The following is a 22,978-nucleotide window of genomic DNA, read 5'->3' on the forward strand; positions in this document are numbered from 1 at the left end:
TGCAGAGTGCCCAGTTTGAATAGTGGTGAAAGACCAACTGAGTTTCTGTGCTATGGGGAGATAAACAGGCAATCCTGGTGACCTGGATTATGCCTATTTATTCACATGAAACTGATGGTGGAAACAGAGCAGTTCAGCCAAAGTTGCTCAGTAGCTGACTGCTTGATCACACCTGCCCTGTTTCTGCACTGTGGCTTGTGAGTACAGATATAAATGAAAATGAATACATCAGATTCATGAACAAGAGCCAACGTCTTACCTCTTGCAATGAGAACTCATCCAACTTTCAGTAACAACTCAAAGTCATAGCGGTTATATAGGTATCTTTCATTTTTGTTTTCCTTTGAGGAAAATTCTCTAAAGACTGTAGAGATTCAATTGTGAATTCAAAGGCACCGTAGAGCATCATTATTTTCTGTACTGGAAATTGAGCAGTTCAATTCAGACACAAAAACAACTAATCTTTCCAGATTCTGTCAATTCTCCAGTGGTCAATTTATTCTTTTGTTTCTATCTAGGTGTTCATGTATAGTTCTATAACCTTTGTTTAATAATTTTTAGAGCATATAATAAATTCTTATAAGTAAATATAGGTTCCAAGTTTAGTATATTTCGGATTAAGAAATATCCAGTACTAAATTTCAGATATAAAATGCTAACCTTAGCTTTATCCATTCAATATTGTTTATTGATAAGTATTTTGTACCAATATCTATGAGACATGTCATTAGGTACCTTGAAGGGATATGAGGTGTAGCTTGAGGTAAAGTTTAATTTTAATTATTTTTATTTTAGAATATTACGGGAGTACAAATGTCTAGGTTACATATATTGCCCTCGCCCTACTCCAGTAAGAGCTGCAGGCATGCTCACCCCCACAACACTGTGCACAGCACCCATTAGGTGTGAATATACCCATCATCTCCTCCCGCCTCCCACCTGCCTGACACTTCATGAATGTTACCATCACATGTGCACTTAAGTGTTGATCAATTAGTATGAATTTAATGGTGAGTAAATGTGGTGCTTGTATTTCCATTCTTGTGGTACTTCACTTACTACAAGGGGCTCCAAGTCTATCTGGGATAATACAAGAGGTGCTAGATCACCATTGTTTTTTGTGACTGAGTAAAACTCCATTGTATATGTATATCACATTTTATTAATTCACTCATGTATTGTTGGGCACTTGGGTTGTTTCCACATCTTTGCAATTGTGAATTGTGCTGCTATAAACATTTGAGTGAAGATGTCTTTTTTATAGAATGTCTTTTTTTTCCTTGGGTAGATGCCCAGTAATGGGATTGCTGGATCAAATGGTATTTCAACTTGTAGCTCTTTGAGGTATCTCCATATTACTTTCCACCAAGGTTGTACTAGTTTGCAGTCCCGCTGGCAGTGTATGAGAGTTCCTATCTCTTTGCATCCACACCAACATTTATTCTTTGGGGACTTTTTGATAAAAGCCATTCTCACTGGAATTAAGTAATATCTCATTGCAGTTTTGATTTGCATTTCCCTGAAGATTAGAGATGTTGAGCATTTTTTTCATGTTTGTTGGCTATTAGTCTGTCTTCTTTTGAAAAGTTTCTGTTCATGTCCTTTGCCCACTTGTTGACAGGGTTGTTTGATTTTTTTCTTGCTAATTTTCCTGAGTTCTATATAGATTCTAGTTATCAGCCCTTTATTGGATGTGTAGCATATGAATATTTTCTACCATTCTGTAGGCTGTCTGTTTGATCTCCTAATAGTTTCCTTGGCTGTAAAGAAGGTTTTTAATTTGCTCAGTTTTCATTTATTTATTTTTGTTGTTGCTATCATTGCCTTTGGGGGCTTCTTCATATTCTTTCACTGTAAATTTTAATTCAGCTTGCACAATGCTTCAGCCAAAAAAAATGGTTGAGATTCTCAATAGATGTGTATTAGTGGTAGAAATTAATTTAGAGAATATTAATATTTGTAAAAAGTTTAAACTTCTATCTGATGTGTTTATTTATGCCTTACTTTTGCAAAGATTTTTGTATCTTCCTTTATTTCTAAAAATGTAATAGATTTTTAGGTATAAAAACATTTTAAAATTTCCTTTTCTAGCTGGGCATTTGAAGTAATTTTGGAGTCTTAATTTATATTCATTCACTTTATTAAACTTTCTAAATGTTTTATACACATGTGCACATACACATATGTAATATTACCTTCATATCATTTAATCCTCACAATGCTATGTGATTTGTATAAATATAATATACAGTATTGAATTAAGAAACATTTGACTTGAAGAGGTTAAGAAACTTATTCAAAGGCACTGCCACATCTCTTTCCAAAGCCTGAAAACCACTGGAACAAACTTTCTCCTGTAGAAATACCTGGATGTGAGCAGAAAGGTAAAATCAGAGTCACTTCCTGCACACTTTATATTTTCTCAGAAACCTCACAATCAACTTAAACATTTTTAATGGTTTACACATGTGAGTCAATTATAGCTTATTATATCTTCTGATAGTCAATTTTGAGTAAACATTTTGTAGTATGTTGAAGTGGTTGTGTAGTAAGTGTTCAGGTGGAAAGAGATATCTGAATGAGGGCACTTCTCCCAGTGATCTAACTGCAGTGAAATTATGGCTCCACACTTCTTTACCAAGGTTGTTTTATCCCAAGGAAACGCCTGCAACACAGTGTAATGACATTCCAGTATTATACCTCCTTTCCATTTGCAGGGCCACTTCTGTCACTACTTAAATTTTCGTGTATAATCCCCTTGAATCTCCTGCAATAGATTCAGATATATTCTTCCTGCTTCTTTCTTCTTTAGTTTCAGAACTTGAAAATATTTTTAGCATTAGAAAAGGAATTCTATTTATGTCTTGTTTTGCTTTGTGTTTTTTGAGACAGAGTCTCGCTCTGTTGCCCGGGCTAGAGTGAGTGCTGTGGTGTCAGCCTAGCTCACAGCAACCTCAAACTCCTGGACTTAAGCAATCCTTCTGCCTCAGCCTCCTGAGTAGCTGGGACTACAGGCATGCGCCACCATGCCCAGACAATAAGCATAGAAAAGAGTTAAAAACCTAAGAGTGGTAGGTATCTATTGTTTGTCTTCCCACATCCAGTTTCTACCCATTTCCACCTTGATATAATCCCAAGAGACTGATCTGTATGGACCCTATGAACAGCCTCCTTTGCATGTGGCTTCCAGGAAACGATGGCAGAGGAGAATGAGGTTTGGGTACTTCCAAGGCTCCTCCCCTCCTGGGTCATGTGAGTTGGTTGTTCCGCTCTACCAAATGCCACAGCTCCTGTCAGGTGGTTCTCTTACCACAGCTTTCCAAGGTCTGGTAACTGCCCAAACCTTTTGCCCCTTCAGGTTTTGAGCTGATCACTATCCCTGGGTGCAACATTACCCTTGAAGCTTTTCCTAAACTCTGCCCACAACTTTGCAAATAGTTCCTGTATTAAATTCCCCTCAATAATCCAGACTGAATGAGTTACCAATTTCCTTCAGTTGCCCTGAATGATAATATAGACCATTTTCTACAATTTATCTCCTGCTAACAACTTGATATTTATTCTCCCAGATATGTATTTTTTTGAAAAACCAGTTTTATTTTTACAAAATTAAAATCATACTATAAACATAATATATAGTTTACAACCTGATTTTACAGTCAATAAATGATAGACACTGATTGAACGTAATGCAGTTGAAATTGTTCATGTCTAAATTCATTAGACTGACTTATAGAGAATTCTCCAGTGTAAGCATAACTGTTTTCCAATATTATAATCCTTTATTCTCCTATATTCATGTAGCAAAATGACCCAGCTAAAGCGAGTTACTCATTGTTCCTGAAATATCCTCAACAGTTTACTGCCTCATAGCCTACCCTTTTGCTGAAATTATTTTTCACCTACCAGCTAGGTATTCCCATGTGGTTTCAATTTTACCATTCTGAAACTGCTCTTGCTAAATTCCTGAGAGTTGCCACATTGCCAAATTTCAGAAGGATTAAACAAGTACCCACACTTTCTCATCTTGAATCACTTTCATTTTTGTATTCTGCAAACTTACATTCCTGGTTTGGATTTCATCCTTCCTATCTTGCCTGTTTGTGTTAATCTTTGCTAGATTTCGCAATTCTGCCAGACCTTTAAATGATGGACTATCCCGTATTTTATCCTGTATATCCTTATGTTTACAGCCACTTATGGGTCTCATCCAATTTCTTCAGTTTAAATACAACTTAAATATTGCTTACTCTTTAATTTATACATTCAACCCTGATTCTTCTCTGAGCTAAAAGACTTCTGTATTCAACGGTAGTAGGCAGGGAGTGTTTGAAGAACACTGAGGAAAATATTTTTGTGTGCACATATGTTTTAATTCTCTTGGGTATCCATCTAGAAATGGATTTGCTGAGTGATAGGGTAACTGTATTTTTAATAGTTTGAGAAACTGTAAGACAGTTTTCCAAAATGATTGCACCATTTTACATTCCTTCCAGCAGTGTGAGAGGGCTCCAATTTTCCATGTTCTCACCAAAACTTTTTTTTTGTCTTACTTTTTTATTCTAACAATAAAAGTGAAGGTAAAGTAGTATCCCATTGAGGTTTTATTTGCATTTCTCTGGTGACTGTCACAATATTTTTGAAGAAAATATATCAGCTTGTACTATAGGGACAATGCAAAGTGAAAGGTCTGTGGATTCTTAGCCTAGACTGGTCAAGAAATATGACAAGAAAACTACTCAGCTATAACATGAGAAATATTGTTCTGGAAAAGGAAAGGTGATCCAGACAGTCCAGTAGGTAGAGCCAAGATACAGACAGCAAACTTAACGTGAAGTAGAACTAGGCCCGATAAAGTAAATAGCAATTTGTATCCAGTTGGATTTTGGCAATGTTATAGGCCAGTGATTGCTATGTGACTGCTATATTCACACTTTATAACCAAAAGTGTTTATAGAAGTTTACTTACCCCTCTATCAACAATGTCTCTTAGGTATAAAGGGAGCAAGGAACTTGTCTCTTTAGCTCCCATGTCTTCAAATGAAATTATGACAAATGATTACCTTTGAAAGAAATATGAATACACCTTAGAATTTTCAGCAGATTATATATTTTTCTTAATTATAAATTTGACTTAATTTTATTATAGATAAATATGAGCCTGTGATTTACTATTTGATATCTAAAAATCCACCGAGTACTAAAAAAATGTTGTACAATGGATAATGATATTGGTCAGCTATATTGTGACCACAGAAAATTTCCCTTTATGACTGTATCTATGGGACATTATTGTATCAAATCCTACAGAAATAACAGGTGTCATTGAGAAAATATGTTTCTTCCAAGCTCTCTCTTCAGAGCCCCTTTAATCTCCTTGTTCCTGAGACTGTAGATGAGGGGGTTCAACATGGGGATCACCACCATGTAGAACACAGACACCACCTTGTTCTGGTCAGTCGAGTAGCTGGACTTGGGCATCACGTAAATGAATGTAATGGTCCCATAGAACAGAGTGACCACAGTGAGGTGGGAGGTGCAGGTGGAGAAGGCCTTGTGGCGCCCCTCGGTGGAGCGCATCTTCAGGATGGTGATGAGGATGTAGATGTAGGAGACGGCTATGACAAACACAGTGACCACAATGACGGAGCCAGCAGAAAATGAGGGAACAGCTGCGGGGACACTGGTATCAAAACAGGAGAGTTCAATTAAGGGAGCAAAATCACAGAAAAAATGATTGACTTGATTTTGGCCACAGAAAGATAAAGAAAAGAAGGAAAAAGTAAAAGAGCAAGCATTAAGAAAACCACCTGTGTAAGCCACTATGAGTAACTGGACACAGACTTGTGTGGACATTTTGGTTGAATAAAGCAGCGGGTTGCAGATTGCCACAAAGCGGTCATAAGCCATGGCAGCCAGAAGGAAACATTCAGATGTCCCAAAGAAAACAACTGAAAAAAGCTGGATGGCGCATCCAACATAGGAGATTGTATTTGTCTCCACCAGGAAGTTTACAAGCATGTTGGGGGTGACAGAAGATGAATAGCCTATGTCAGCAGAAGCCAAGTGGCTCAGAAAAAAATACATAGGGTGATGGAGCTGAGAGGAGATTCTGATTAGAATGATTGTGCTGAGGTTGCCAGAGATGGTCACCAGGTAAATGCATAGCATGAGTATGAAGAGGATGACTCGAAGTACTGGATCATGTGTTAAGCCCAATAAAATGAACCTGGTCACCGCAGTGTGGTTCCCGTCTACCCAGGACTCCATGAGACAATGTAGGTGCTCCCAAAATGAACCTTTGATGAGAAGGGTACACTAGTTATAAATTTGTAGGTTTCATTTTTATTAGTACTCATGGTCACTATAAAGATATTCAGGCACCAGTATATTTTTACATGAAATGATGACTCTATCTGTGCCTTGAAAATTATTTTTATCAGGAACACCAGAAAAATTTCTTTCAAATAATGTCCTTTTCTTGTCATATTGTTTCCAAAAGGCAGTTAAAGTGGCTTTAAATTCAAAGAATAAAATATATAAGACAGATGAGAATAACAAAAAGATTGAAGAATATATAAAAAAATTAAAATATGCATATAGAGTTTTAAAATAAAGATGAGTAATAGCTAACATTTATTACATGCTTACTAAATGTTAAGCCTGGGGCTAAGAATTTTGTGTATATAGTCTAGTTAATTTTCCATAAAATAATATTAGCTTCCTTATTATTCTCTAGATGCATAAACTGAGTCTGAAACAGATTATGTTACTTGTATGAGGTTACATAGCAAGTGGTGGAGTCACAAGATAACACCAGGAAACCTGACTGCTTATTCCTTTAGTAACTACACAGGAAATAAAGTTAAATAATACCACGAGATCCAACAAACCTGGCAATGAGTGGATAACAGTTTATCCTTTAGGTCTTCTGAAATGTAATGTGTAAAAGAGGCAATTGGTTAGTAACATATTTCACAATATCTATCAGTTAAATAAGAACATTTTTTAAAAAGAAGAAATATAGTTGTTTTTGACTCTATTACCAGAAAGGAATTTCAAATTACTATTATAAGGTCACTTATTGTAAATTTATTGGATATCTTTAAAATATTTATAATTAAATATATTATTCTTTTATTTTTTCAAGTAGTTTGAGATCTCAATGTAATCAATATGCAAAAAAACATGATTAATATTCATCACATAATAAAAATACACTGAATCAAATCAAATAACTTTCTGCTATAACAATGTTTTCTAATTGGGGTTTCACAAAATGAATAATAGCATTTTCAACATGATATAAAACTGAATAGTATAGACTAAAATTGAAGAAGGATCATGCAGCTAGTGGGCAGGTTGACCCTAATCTCCTAGTTTTCTGACTTTATGTCCCAAGTTTTGTCTAATATGTTGCTACTTCTAAGCTAAAAGCATTTGGATCCATAAGCAAAGTAAGTCTTTCTGCAAATATTTACATCATTTTCACATTTTTAATCTATAATTGAAATCTTTGTAATATCTGTAAGTGCCCAAAGTGTCTGAAAGATAGTGAGTTTATGAGCATTTTGGCAGAGTGCTGAGTTTGAACAGTGCTGAAAGAGCATCTGAGTTTCCGTCCTACAGGTAGATAAACAGGGAATCCTGGTGACTTGGATTATGCCTGTTACTCACATGAAACTGATGGTGGAAACAGAGCAGTTCAGCCAAAGTTGCTCAGTAGCTGACTGCTTGATCACATCTGCCCTGTTTCTGCACTGTGGCTTGTGATTACAGATCTAAAGTGTTCTCAAATGGTAAATGAAAATCAATACATCAGATTCATTAACAAAAGCCAACGTCTTACCTCTTGCAATGAGAACTCATTCATCTTTCAGTAACAACTCAAAGTCATAGTGGTTATATAGGTATCTTTCATTTTTATTTTCCTTTGAGGAAAAATCTCTGAAGACTCTAGAGATTCAATTGTGAATTCAAAGGCAGCGTGGAGCATCATTATTTTCTGTAGTCGAAATTGGAGCAGTTCAATTCTCACACAAAAACAACTAATCTTTCCAGATTCTGTCAATTCTCCAGTGGTCAATTTATTCTTTTGTCTCTATCTAGGTGTTCATGCATAGTTCTATAAACTTTGTTTAATAATTTTTAAAGCATATAATATAATAAATTCTTATAAATGAATATAAGTTCCAAGTTTACTATGATATTTCAGATTAAGAAATATTCAGTACTAAATTTCAGATACAAAATGCTAACCTTAGCTTTTTCCATTCAATATTGTTTATTGATAAGTATTTTGTATTGATATTTATAAGACATGTCAGTAAGTACCTTGAAGGGATATGAGGTGTAGCTTGAGGTAAAGTTTAATTTTGTTTTAATTTTTTTTATTTCAGAATATTAAGAGGGTACAAATGTTTAGGTTACACATATTGCCTATGCCCCACTCCAGTAAGAGCTGCAAGCATGCTCACCCCTGCAACAGTGTGCACAGCACCCATTAGGTGTGAATATACCCATCCCCTCCTCCCCCTCCCACCTGCCTGACACTTGATGAATGTTACCATCATATGTGCACTTAAGTGTTGATCAATTAGTATGAATTTAATGGTGGGTATATGTGGTGCTTGTTTTCCCTTTTTGTGGTACTTCACTTACTACAATGGGCTCCAGGTCTATCTGGGATAATACAAGAGGTGTTAGATCACCATTGTTTTTTGTGACTGAGTAAAACTCCATGGTATACATATACCACATTTTATTAATCCACTCATGTATTGTTGGGCACTTGCATTGTTTCCACGTCTTTGCAATTGTGAATTGTGCTGCTACAGACATTTGAGTGAAGATGTCTTCTTTATAGAATGTCTTTTTTTTCTTTGGGTAGATGCCCAGTAATGAGATTTCAGGATCAAATGGTATTTCAACTTGTAGCTCTTTGAGGTATCTCCATATTACTTTCCACCAAGGTTGTACTAGTTTGCAGTCCCGCTGGCAGTGTATGAGAGTTCCTATCTCTCCGCATCCACACCAACATTTATTCTTTGGGAACTTTTTGATAAAGGCCATTCCCACTGGAATTAAGTAATATCTCATTGCGGTTTTGATTTGCGTTTCCCTGATGGTTAGAGATGTTGAGCATTTTTTCATATGTTTATTGGCTATTAGTCTCTCTTCTTTTGAAAAGTTTCTGTTTGTGTCCTTTGCCCACTTTTTGATAGGGTTGTTTGATTTTTGTTTTCCTGTTGATTTACCTGAGTTATATGTAGATTCTAGTTATCAGCCCTTTATCAGAAGTGTAGCTTGTAAATATTTTCTCCCATTCTGTAGTTTGTCTGTTTGCTCTCATGATAGTTTCCTTGGCTATGCAGAAGCTTTTTAATTTGCTCAGTTTCTATTTATTTATTTTTGTTGTTGCTGTGATTGCCTTTGGGGGTTTCTTCATATTCTTTCATCATAAATTTTAATTCAGCTTGCACAATACTTTAACCAAAAAAAAAAAAATGGTTGAGATTCTCAATAGATGTATATTAGTGGTAGAAATTAATTTAGAGAATATTAATATCTACAAAAAATTGAATCTTCCAATCTGATATGTTTACTTATTTATGCCTTGCTTTTGCAAAGATTTTTGTATCTTCCTTTATTTCTAAAAATGTAATAGATTTTTAGGTATAAAAACATTTTAAAATTTCTTTTTCTAGCTGGGCATGTGAAGTAATTTTAGAGTCTTAATTTATATTCATTCACTTTATTAAACTTTCTAAATGTTTTATTCACACATGCACATACACACATGTAAGTTTACCTTCGTATCATTTAATCCTCACAATGCTATGTGATTTATATAAACATAATATACAGTTTTGAATTAAGAAACATTATACTTCAAGAGGTTAAGAAACTTATTCAAAATCACTGCCACATCTCATTCCAAAGCCTGAAAACCACTGAGACAAACTTTCTCCAGCAGAAATACCTGGATGTGAGCAGTAAGGTGTAATCAGAGTCACTTCCTGCACACTTTATATTTTCTCAGAAACCTCAATCAACTTAAACATTTTTAATGATTTGCACATGTGAGTCCATTACAGCTTATTTTCTCTTTTGAGAGTCAATTTTGAGTAAACATTTTGTAGTATGTTGAAGTGGTTGTGTAGTAAGTGTTCAGGTGGAAAGAGATATCTGAATGAGGGCACTTCTCCCAGTGACCTAACTGCAGTGAAATTATGGCTGCACACTTCTTTACCGAGGTTATTTTATCCCAAGGAAATGCCTGCAACACAGTGTAATGACCTTCCAGTATCATACCTCCTTTCCATTTGCAGGGCTACTTCTGACATTACTTAAATTTTTGTGTATATTAATCCACTTGGAACTCCTGCAGTAGCTGCAGAAATATTCTTCCTGCTTCCTTCTTCTTTAGTTTCAGAACTTGAAAATATTTTTAGCATTAGAAAAGGAATTCAAATTTTTATGTACATTTAATAAATACGTACATACACAGACAATAAGCATAGAAAAGAGGTAAAAACCTAAGAGTGGTAGATAGCTACTGTTTGTCTTCCCATATCCAGTTTCTACCCATTTCCACCTTGATATAATCCCAAGAGACTGATCTGTACGGACTATATGAACAGCCTCCCTTCCTGTGGCTTCTGGGAAATGCTGAAAGAGGAGGCTGAGATTTGGGTACTTCCCTGGCTCTTCCCCTCCTGGGTCACATGAGTTGGCCGGTGATGCTCCACCAAATGCCTCAGGTCCTGACAGGTGGTTCTATTAGCTCTCCAAGGTCCAGTACCCGCCTGCACCTTTTGCCCCTTCAGGTGTTGAGCTGATCACTCTCCCTGAGTGCAGCGTTACCCTTGAAGCTTTTCCTAAACTCTGCCCACAACTTTGCAAATAGTTCCTTTATTAAATTCCCCTCAATTATCCAGGCTGAGTCACCTAATCCCTTTGGTTATTCTGAATAATATACAGAGCATTTTCTACAAATATCTCTTGCTAGCACCTTTATATTTATTTTCTCAAACATTTTTTATAAGGACAAACTTTTATTTTTACAAAATTTAAATCATACTAGAAATATAAATATATAGTTTATAACTTGATTTTACAATCAATAAATTATAGATACCAATTGAATGTAATGTAGTTTAAATTATTTAACTCTAAATTTGTTAGAGTGACTTGTGGAGAATTCCCCAGTGTATCCATAACTGTTTTCCAACATTATCATCTTCTATTCTCTTACATTTACTTAGCAAAATGACTCAGCGAAAGTGACTTACCCATGGCTCCTGAAATGTCCTCCCACTTTCCTGCCTACTCATTTGCTGAAATTATTTTTCACCTACCAGTTACATATTAAGTACATTCCCATCTGGCTTCAACTTCCCCACTCTAAAACTGCTCTTGCTAAATTGTCTACAGTCACCACATTGCCAAATATCAGAAGCATTAAACAAGTGCCTACACTCTCCCATCTTGAATCACTTTCCTTTTTTGTACTTTGCAAACCTACATTCCTGGTTTGGGCTTCTTCCCACATGTCTGGTCCATTTATGTTCATCTTTGCTGCAGATTGCAACTCTACCAGACCTTTAAATGATGGGCTATCCCATAGTTTATCTAATATACCCTTATGTTTACAGCCACTTATGGGTCTCATGCAATTTCATTAATTTAAATACTACTTCAATATCGTTCACTCTCTAATTTATATGTCCAACTCTGATTTATTCTGTAAGCTAAAATACTTCTCTGTTCAACAGTAGTAGGCAGTGAGTGATTGAGGAACAGTGAGGAAAATATTTTTGTGTGAAAATATGTTTTTATTCTCTTGGGTATCTATATAGAAGTGGAATTGCTAGATCATACAGTAACTCTATTTTTAATAGTTCAAGAAACTGCAAGACTGTTTTTAAAATGATCACACCATTTTACATTTCCTTCAGCAGTATAACAGGGCTCCAATTTTCCACATTCTCACTAACACTTTCTATTGTCTTACTTTTTCATTCTAACCATACAAGTGGGTGTAAAGCAGTATCTCATTGAGGTTTAGTTGCATTTCTCTGTTGACTCTCACAAAGTTTTGAAAGAAAATACATCAGCTTGTACTGAAAGAGGCAGGGACAGTACAAAGTGAAAGGTCTGTGGACTCTTAGCCTACAATGGTCAGGAAATAGGCCAAGAAAACAACTCAGCTATAACATGGGCAATATTTTTCCAGAAAGGAAGGATGAACCAGAGGTTGGAACCAAAGACCAGAAGGCAGAGCTAACAGCCACAGAGCAGTGTAACAGAGAGTAACACTGGGCCCCAATGAAAGAAATGAAAATTGTGGGCCAAGGGCAGTGACTCATGCCTGTAATCCTAGCACTCTGGGAGGCTGAAGTGGGAGGATCCCTTGAACTCAGGAGTTTGAGACCAGCGTGAGCGAGAGTGAGACCCGTCTCTACTAAAAAAATAGAAAAATTAGCCAGATGTCATGGTGCCTGGCAGTAGTCCCTTCTAATCAGGACTGAGGCAAGAGGATCACTTGAGCCCTGGAGGTTGAGGTTGTAGTGAGCTAAGATGATGCCACTGCACTCTATCTGGGGTGACAGAGTGAGACACTGCCTCAAAAAAAGAAATAAAAAGAAAATGGAAATTGTGTCCAGTTGTATTCAACTGTCCTAAAGAAAGAAGCTGAACTTGGCTGGATGGCGAATCCAAGGTGTTTGTATTTCTATTCCCAGGAAGTTTACAAGCATGTTGGGTGTGACAGAAGATGAATAGCCCATGTCACTATAATATATAAAATATACTCTGTTTTATATATTATACTTCTCTGAGTACAATGATTCTTATAACTGGAAACAATGCTTGCAGGGAGCCAGGAACTGTGCCTGACATTATTATAATATATATTGGCTCCAATTAGGGTCATGAAGCTTCGAAGCTTGGATGGGACCTCTGTCTGTGCTGTCACTTGGATCCTATATTAAGACCAGTGAGGGCTATGCTCACTAAAAGGAGATGTCCGGTGTAATTCCTCAGGCATGATGAATTGGTCACTTATGAGATTCTATGTGGTTCTCTTGCATACTATTTAGTCTTTTTTGTTTCCTGTGATTGTATACATTTTCAAATTGTCTTTTATCTTTTTGAACAAAGTAATATTACAATCTGTTCTATAATTCCCATATCTTAAATCTTAATGGTTCTGTTTCTATTTTCTGCTATTTAAACTGGCTCCCATGTTTGGTATCTTATTCCTTTTGTGACAGTCATTATTTTTCACCATACGCTGGTTATTGTATTTGAATAATTATTGGATGGAATAATGGAGACATGGATTGTTTGTTGGCTTATTCAGTTCACCTGTCCTTACCCATCACATCCAAGTTCAAGGCTTGAGATCCCTAGACCTCCAGGGCTGCTAATCTGTGCCAGGCTGGGTTACTTCAGCTTTCCCCTTATCCCAAGGAAATATGTGAGGTGTATCAATCAGACTTCTGTGCTGGATGTGCCCTAGGCTTTGACTTGTGCCCATCTCAACCCAAAAGAACACTAAATCCACAGCATAGGCTGGTAGCACTTTCTTCTCACTTGTCAAATTCTCCCTTGGCAAAAGCATTTTTGAGTGTCAGTTCTACTTCTCTGGGTCCTCACACATTTTGGTGAGGCAATTCTTATTATCCTCTAAGTTCTAAAGTGATAATTAAAATATATATAACACTTTATCATTTATGGTAGTTATGCCCACCAGGGGATTGATTAAAATGACCAACCCTGCCATTGTTGGAACAGAAACCTCAAACGTAAATTACATGCCTGTGAGTGGAAGTTTAGACTCACACAACTGTCCACAGGTATCACCATATTCGACATGAACCATCCTGACCTCCTGCCATCCTTGCTCAGATGTTATGTTCCCGGTGACACCTGCAGTGACCACTTTCTGCCTCTGGTGTATCAACCTTCCATGCACTGCTCTACTTTTTCTTTCTCCATGGCACTCATACCTCTCTATTAATAATAATCTGTATCATTTACTTGTTAGTAATATTGTCTGAACTCTATCGTAGAAGAGAAATTTCATGAGGGCAGACATCTTTAGCTGTTTTTCACTTACATCCCCAATACCCTAGGATAGTTCTGGAAATATCAGTAACTCAATATATTATAATTTTTGAATGTGCAAAAGAACAAATGAATGCATGAAATGATTAATATCCTATGATTCTGTCAGCAAAAAGCTAGAATTTATGTCTGAAACACTAAGAAGACAGGAAAGCGAAATAAATGTGGTAGTTGTCACTATGTGGAGGTTGATAAAGTCTCTCCAGGGGCCAGTCAAAATTTTAGGAGAGAGACAGTAAAGTCCCCTGGAGCTTTCTGAGTTAAGATGTGAGTGAGACCACAAACAAGGGTTTTCTTCACAGTCTCAATGACACCCTGCAATTGGATTGTCCTCCTGGAAATTATTGCTTATTTTTGTTTCACTCAGTCCTCAGGGAATTCAGGAATTTTGCTCATTCAGGCAAAATCAATCAATTATTATGACCTGGCAGAGAAATTCACAGGACAGTTAGAGACAACTCTTCCTGTTCTCCTGTAGGAGCCCTGTAACTATGCCAGAACCAGAGGCCAGGAACACAGACCAGGATTTTATGGGTCCACAAAGCTCACTGCCAGTAGGTAAACTTTCTGCAAGAAGAATGTTTCCAACAATGTTATTATTTGGTTCCATTTTGTCATTTCCTTTCACAATGTACTCAATCATCAGTACAGTTATCAAGCTTATCTCAGGATAAGATGATTTTGAAAATGGACACAGTCTAAGGGCTTAGAAGTATAGTAGCCTTAACTTATTGTAAAAACAATGTGTGGGAAGAAATGAATAACATTTCAAAGGATTTTAAGCAGATTATTTATATTTTCATGTGAAACAAAGTTATTCTAATTATAAATTTACTTTATTAAAGAAAACTACCCGTGAACCACTGATTTACTATTTGATCTGAAAATCTAGCCTCTAATATACTAAAAATCTTCTCAGTGGCTAATGATGCATGAACAGATATATTTTAATCACAGACTTTCAATTTGCTTTTACTATGTCATTTATGGGACATTACTGTAAAAAGTCCTACAAAACAAAAGATGTCACTAAGAAAATATTTTTCTTCCTAGCTCTCTCTTCAGAGCCCCCTTGATCTCCTTGTTCCTGAGACTGTAGATGAGGGGGTTCAACATGGGGATCACCACCATGTAGAACACAGACACCACCTTGTTCTGGTCAGTCGAGTACCTGGACTTGGGCATCACATAAGTGAATGTAATGGTCCCATAGAACAGAGTGACCGCAGTGAGGTGGGAGGTGCAGGTGGAGAAGGCCTTTTGGCGCCCCTCTGTGGAACGCATCTTCAGGATGGTGATGAGGATGTAGACATAGGAGATGGCTATGACAAACACAGTGACCACAATGATGGAGCCAGCAGAAAATGAGGGAACAGCTGCAGGGACACTGGTATCAAAACAGGAGAGTTCAATTAAGGGAGGGAAATCACAGAAAAAATGATTAACTTGATTTGGGCCACAGAACGATAAAGAAAATAAGGAAAAGGTAAAGGAGCAAGCGTTAAGAAAACCACCTATATAAGCCACTACGAGTAACTGGACACAGACTTGTGTGGACATTTTGCTTGAATAAAGCAGTGGGTTGCAGATTGCCACAAAGCGGTCGTATGCCATGGCAGCCAGAAGGAAGCATTCAGATGTCCCAAAGAAAGCAACTGAAAAAAGCTGGATGCCACATCCAAGGTAGGAGATTGTATTTCTCTCCACCAGGAAGTTTACAAGCATGTTGGGTGTCACAGAAGATGAAGAGCCTATGTCAGCAGAAGCCAAGTGGCTCAGAAAAAAATACATAGGGTGATGGAGCTGAGAGGAGATTCTGATTAGAATGATTGTGCTGAGGTTGCCAGATATGGTCACCAAGTAGAAGCATAGGATGATCACAAAGAGGACAACACGAAGGTCTGGATCATCTGTTAAGCCCAATAGAATGAACTCCCTCACAGCAGTGTGGTTCCCGTCTATCCAGGAATCCATGAAACAAGGTAGCTGCTGCCAAAATGAACCTGCGACCAGAACGATACAGTATTTATAAATTTTCTGTTTTCATTTTTATTAGTACACATGGGAAGTCTCCATAGAGATATTCAAGTACCAGTACATTTTTACCTGAAACTTGAGTCTGTGCTTTGAAAATTATTTTTATCATGAACACCAGAAAAACTTTCTTCAAATAATGTCCTTTTCTTGTCATATTGTTTCCAAAAATGCAGTTAAAGTGGCTTTAAATTCAAAGTATAAAAAATGAAAGACAGAAGAGAATAACAAAAAAGATTGATAAGTATACCAATAAAAAGAAAAATATTAAATAAAGACTTGAGTTAAAGGTAACATTTTTTACATGCTTACTAAATGTTAAGCGCAGGGCTAAAAAATTTGTATCCATAGTCTGGTTCACTTTCCACAAAATAATATTAGTTTCATTATTATTTTATAGATGTATAAACTGAGTGTGAAAGATGTTATGTAACTTGTATAAGGTAACTAGCAAGCAGTAGAGTCAGAATATAAATCTCAGGAAGTCTGACTGCTCATTCCTTTAGTAACTATGCAACAAGTGAAGTTAAATAATACCATGAAGTCCAACACTCCTGGCAATGAGTGGATGACAGTTTATCCTTTATGCCTTCTGGCATCTAATGTGTAAAACAGGCATTTGGTTAGTAACATGTTTCACAATATCTATCAGTTAAATAGGAGCATTTTCAAAAAGGAAGAAATAAAATTGTTTTTGACTCTATTACCAGAAAGGAAATTCAAATTACTATTATGAATGAGGTCACTTATTGTAAATTTATTAAATATCTATAAAATATTTATAATTAAATATGTTATTGCTTTATTTTTCAAATAGTTTGAAATACCAATGTAATCACTATGTGAAAATGTGATTAATATTCAAAACATAATTAAAATATATTTATTTGAATAAATCACATAACTTCCTACTGTAACAATGTTTTCCACTTGGGATTTTGCAGTATGAATAATATTATTTTCAACATAATATATAGCTGAATAAAGTATAGCCTAAAAACTGAAGAAGTATCATCCAACTAGTGACCAGGTTGATGCTTATCTCCAAGTTTTCTGACTTTATGTCCCAAACTGTGTCTAATATGTTGTTGCTTTGAAGCTAAAAGCATTTGGGTCCATAATCAAAGTAAGCCTTTATGCAAATATTTACATCATCTTTACATTTTTAAATCTTTAAGTAAAATATTTATGATATCCATAAGTGCCCAAAGTGTCTCAAAGCTAGTGAGTTTATTAGCATTTTGGCAGAGTGCCCAGTTTGAATAGTGGTGAAAGACCCTCTGAGTTTCTGTCCTATGGGTAGATAAACAGGAAATCCTGGTGTCTTGGATTATGCCTGTTTACTCACATGAAACTGATGGTGGAAACAGAGCAGTTCAGCCAAAGTTGCTCAGTAGCTGACTGCTTGATCACATCTGCCCTGTTTCTGCACTATGGCTTGTGATATAGATCTAAAGTGTTCTCAAAGGGTAAATGAAAATCAGTACATCAGATTCGTTAACAAAAGCCATCTTACCTCTTGCAGTGAGAACTCATCCATCTTTCAGTAACAAATTAAAGTCATAGTGGTTATATTGCTATTTTTCATTTTCGTTTTCCTTTGAGGAAAATTCTCTAAAGACTCTAGAGATTCAAATGTGAATTCAAAGGCACCATGGAGCATCATTATTTTCTGTAGTCGAAATTGAGCAGTTCAATTTAGACACAAAAACAACTAATCTTTCCAGATTCTGTCAATTCTCCAGTGGTCAATTTATTCTTTTGTTTCTACCTAGGTGTTCATGCATAGTCCTATAACCTTTGTTTAATAATTATTAGAGAATATAATCTGATAATTTCTTATAAAAGTATAGGTTCCAAGTTTGCTATGATATTTTGGATTAAGAAGTATTCAGTACTAAATTTCAGGTATAAAATGTTAACCTTAGCTTTTTCCATTCAATATTGTTTATTGATAAGTATTGTGTACTGATATCTACAAAAGATATCATTAAACACTATGAGGCAATATGAGGTGTAGCTTGAGGTAAAGTTAAATTTTAAATAACAAAAATTTTAAAGACAGATATATTAATTATCAGAGCCAAAGTAAGAAAATAAATCCTTTAGAAGTTGTACAAAGAAGATCATATTAGAGGTAGTTCACCATATTTATGGCTGAGTAGTACTCCATAGTATACATATGCCACATTTCATTAATCCACTCATGTATTGATGGGCACTGGGGTTTGAGCCCATTCTTCTAAGTGAAGTATTACAAGAATGGAAAAGCAAACACCAAATGTACTCACCATTAAATGGTACTAATTGATCAACACTTATGTGCACATATGGAAGTAACATTCATCAGGTGTTAGGAAGGCATAGGTAAATTCACACTTAACAGTTGAGGTGCATCTGGGGGCTGGGCATGCATGTAGCTCTGACTTGGATGGTGAAAAGGCAATTTATGTAACCAACGTGTTTGCACTCCATAATATTCTGAGACTAAAAAAGTAGTTCAAATTAGAAGGAGGTTTGGATGACTTCCAGATATAAAATAGTATCTCACTGTCAATGCCTCAAAGCGTTACCTCTTTAGTAGTGCCATACAGTATAGAGGATGTTGGTGGAATACAGGTATTTTCAAACCAAAGACTCTGTTCTACCCTAATTCTCTTGCTAATCCTAATTTTAGAATCTCCTCTATCATCCCTTGAAGCCCTTGTTTTGAGAAAGTGGCTTTACCACCACTAGGATAATTAGAACCAACATTCATTCAAAGCTCACTTTATCCCAAAAACTGCTTAACAGTTTACTTTAATCCTTTAATCCTCACAAAAATTTTACGAGGTAGGTGATTTTATTGTCCTCATTTTTCAGATGCGAGAACTGAAACTGACGAGTTCAAGCAACTTGTGCTGGGTGATTCCTGCCCACATTGTCAGTTTCCTCCTTCCAGTGCTAACCACGAGCCTCTCCACTTTAATGCCCCACTCCTTCTCTGGAGGATAAGACCTTCTGCCTTCTGGGAAGCCCTTAGCAGTCTGCTTTGTCCACATGGAAGATATCCCAAATATGAGGCCGTTAAGACTCCCAAGGGCAATCCCAACAATGGAAGCTGGGATTCAGTGCACACACATTCTTCCCCCATATTTCAGATGGACAATCTGGAAGGAAACCTCGGGATTTCTCACATGTCCCAGTAGAATCAAGACACTGTTGTTATAAAAGTGACCTTGATCATAGAACCAGAAAGTGGGACATCCAGGGGAAAATGGGAATTTCTTTTTTGTAGGATGCATGAAGAGAATCTAAAATGGTAAATTCCTGGTTTAATATAAAAATATATATATTTCTAGAGATCTATTGTACATCATGGTGACTATAGTTAATAATAATACACTATATCCTTGAAAATTGCTAAAAGAGTAGAATATATGATCACAAAAATATTATGAGCATGTCAAGTAATGGATATTTGATTCACTTGGTTTCAGCATGTATACATATATCAAAACAACATGTTACACCAGATAAACATACATAATTTTATTTGTCATTTATATCTTAACACAGCTAAAAAATATTGTATTTCTCTTAATTACATTAAAATTAATAGAACTTACCAAATAAAAAATTTTAACATTGACTTGTGGGATCTCTATATATCGACATATAATACATACAGTATGACAAATATAACATAAAAGTAGCAGGAAGAAATGAAACATATAAGGTCTCAAACAATTCCTACTCCCATCTTATTTTGTTCCTCTCCATTCTCTTTACCACATTCCCTTTATCGTCTCTGTTCCTTGCCAGAATCTGGTAGAGAAAGTTTAAGTGATTTGAAGTTAATTGGTGATTACTATGCTTGATAGGGCTATTGAATTATTCTTACCTCTTTTGATTTTTTGGCATGTTAAGTTAATGCAAGACCATAGTTCCTTCTATTTCTGCTTTGGAGGTACTAGAAGATAAATTCCAGGAGGAAAGACATCTTTGGTTATTTGTCACATATTTATGAAAGTCTAGGACAGTGTCTAGATACAAGAGGCACTCAATATAATTCTGAATTATGTGAATGTGCGAGTGAATGAATGACATTATTAATGTTCTAGGTTACTATTGCTAGGAATATGGTTAAATGTTTTATGAAAAAGATGTAATCTGAACTTATTTCTTCATAACTGAGGGAAGGGGTGAAGAAGAAACAAGGCATTGAAGAAACTATGGGCACAGATAGATGGAAATTAAGAATGTTGTCACTTTCTTATTCTTGGTAGAGAGGGACCCCAGAAAACTAAATGGGGAGGGCTTTGAAGAACTGAAAACAGAGAATAGGATGGCAAACTCAAGGCAAAAGCCAGGCCTAAAAAGAGGATAAGCCTTGGGCAAAACAAACAGAAGGGCTGACACAATGTTCTATGTGTCTTGTTCTCCAGTAGCTGCCTGGGTCATTGGGAAGAATGGAAACAATGTCATGTGGACATATCTCTGTCAATAATGTACTTGAATAGCATGAGAAAATCAAAATTCGCTATTAATATATATGAAAATAAAAGTATCACAAAAGTCAAAGGCTCTCATCCAAAATCACTGAAAAAGATTGTGCAAACTACACTTACCCTAGTATCCTGGAGATGTCCCTGCTTGGAGACACTTGCCAAGAACTTGCAGGTGTGTGTGTGTGTGTGTGTGTGTGTAGATGTACTATGTGATTAAGCTCTCCTAGGTTCTCTGATATGACCATTCATAGGTCAAGGGTTAGTTGATGCTACAATAAATAAGAGTAGTACCTAGAATGTAAAAATGGTAGTTTCTTTCTTCTAGGCTCTATACAACCACTGCAGAAGACTTAAGAAACTTTTTTGGGTTTTTTTGTTTTGTTTTTGTTGTTGTTAACATTCAAAACATTCATAAATCTTAATGATAATAAACAGGGTCATTGTTTGGGGTATCCCAGTAGAAGTCAAGCATTTAATTTAATCCTTCCCACTCCAACTCATTTCAAACAAGAATCACTTACAGTGTTTTCCTCTGGGAGGGAGATGGGAGGGAATATCTGGGCCCAAGAGACAAGGCTGGCAACGTTCAGGAGGAATGAGAAGCAGACAGGTCCAGAAATCCAACTCCTAGGACTTTCCACCTGGCAGTACATCCAGTCCCTATGTCAGGGGCGTTGGAAGTAGCTGAGAACATTACTAATGATAAATGTTTATGACATTTTCAACCAAAATGGAGGGTTCTGAGGAAGAAATAATTTAATAAAGGTTTTTTGGAAACCAAATATGAGGATTGATCCAGGAAAACACACCAACAAACAGAGTTGGGGGTGTTCCAGAGTCTGTCACAGGTGAAAGGTTCTTATAGGAAAATTTAAAAGAAGGGAGGAGACTCCTCATACTGGAGTTATCTTCTTTTCATTGGAGGGTACAATACAGAAATCATGACCATTAGCTACAGATTACATCACACAGGCTAAAAAAAGTCAACATGCAAGACAATGAGTAGAACTTCATGCTTCAGTTAATCTTAACATAAATATGTCTATTCATGTCTGCAGGTTATACATTGGTCAGTACATGTACAGTACATGAGGAATTTACAGTTAGATTCTTTAGTCAGAGGCAAAAATGTCAGATGACCTCCCCAAGGTGGATTAATGTGGAAGCGTGCTTAAGGTAATGGAACCTGTAGGTTATCAGCATTTACATAAAGATAAATGTATCATCAGAGGTACAAAGTTGAGCAAATTATGAGAAACAGCTAATGATTGAAGAAAAATACAACATCATAAAAGACAAACATCAAATGATCACCAGAAGATCTAGTTCCAAAGGAAACAGAGTTAAAGTAATTATAGTTGTTCTAGCCTTTATTCTAATTAATATACTCAGAGGGATATAAGAAAAAAGTACGTTCATAGAGAGATCAACTTCAGATACTGGAAAATAAAAATGTTATTGTTCAAATAATGAAGCAAACCATCAACACATGGGTTGAACTTTATAATGGTCCCAGGGAGGTGAGCTGGGAAGCAGAGCTGAGGAATACACCCAAGATGTAGTAAAAAAGCTCCAAGAGATGGAAAGATTTAAAAAAAAAAAGTTGAGATATGGAAAATCGATTCAGAAGTTCTAACATGTATCTAGCAGGAGTCCCAAAAGAAAGAGTGAGAATGGTGAAGTGGGAGTGGAGAAACAACACCTCATAAACTAATTGAAGGTGCTGACTCGGGAAGAGGGGGTGGAGAAGGGAGGGATAGATACCTACATGATGGTGCAACGTGCACTACCTGGGGAACAGACACGCCTGGAGCTCTGACTTGGGGGGAAAGGCGGTATGTCATCTGCAATTCTTTATCCCCCATAACAATAAGATGAAATAAAAAAAAAAAAAAGAAAGACTTTTAGTGCTGAACAGAGACAGGGGTCCTCAGAGACAAAGGTCTTCCCAAGTACCAAGTAGTACGAAGTAAAAAGAGTGACAAGAAAGCTCTAATCCCAAAATAATGTAATGAAATTACAAAAAAAAAAAAAGATTACAGAGAATATCCTAAAAGTTTCTATATAGTAATTATCTACAAAGGAATAAAATATTGACACCAGATTTTTCATTAGCAACACGGGATGCAGGAAGAAAAGGAAGCAACTCTTCTAGGTTGTGAGGTGGAGAATAATTATATACATATAATCCAATACTCAAATAATATGTGACTCAAGCAGCAGTGAAAATAAAGACACTTTTATATCATAGTAGGACTCAGAAATTTTACTGCTCACACTGTTATCCTTCTGGATGAACAGAGAGAGGACCTAAGGGACAC

At 36.2% G+C, this 22,978-nt stretch overlaps 2 protein-coding genes across 2 annotated transcripts; both read right to left on the reverse strand.

Annotated features, from left to right (window-relative positions):
- Positions 1-5,322: 5,322 nt before the first annotated feature.
- On the reverse strand, positions 5,323-6,270 carry LOC138384199 (olfactory receptor 5P76-like). The gene has a single exon (XM_069469507.1). It carries the CDS (start codon positions 6,268-6,270, stop codon positions 5,323-5,325), a length of 948 nt encoding a protein of 315 aa, XP_069325608.1.
- An 8,892-nt stretch (positions 6,271-15,162) lies between these two features.
- Positions 15,163-16,107, reverse strand: LOC138384200 (olfactory receptor 5P76-like). Its single transcript, XM_069469508.1, has one exon. The coding sequence runs from the start codon at positions 16,105-16,107 to the stop codon at positions 15,163-15,165; it is 945 nt and encodes a 314-aa protein (XP_069325609.1).
- Between the last annotated feature and the right edge of the window lie 6,871 nt (positions 16,108-22,978).

Source organism: Eulemur rufifrons, chromosome 6 (assembly GCF_041146395.1).
Source record: "Eulemur rufifrons isolate Redbay chromosome 6, OSU_ERuf_1, whole genome shotgun sequence".
Lineage (NCBI taxonomy): Eukaryota > Metazoa > Chordata > Mammalia > Primates > Lemuridae > Eulemur > Eulemur rufifrons.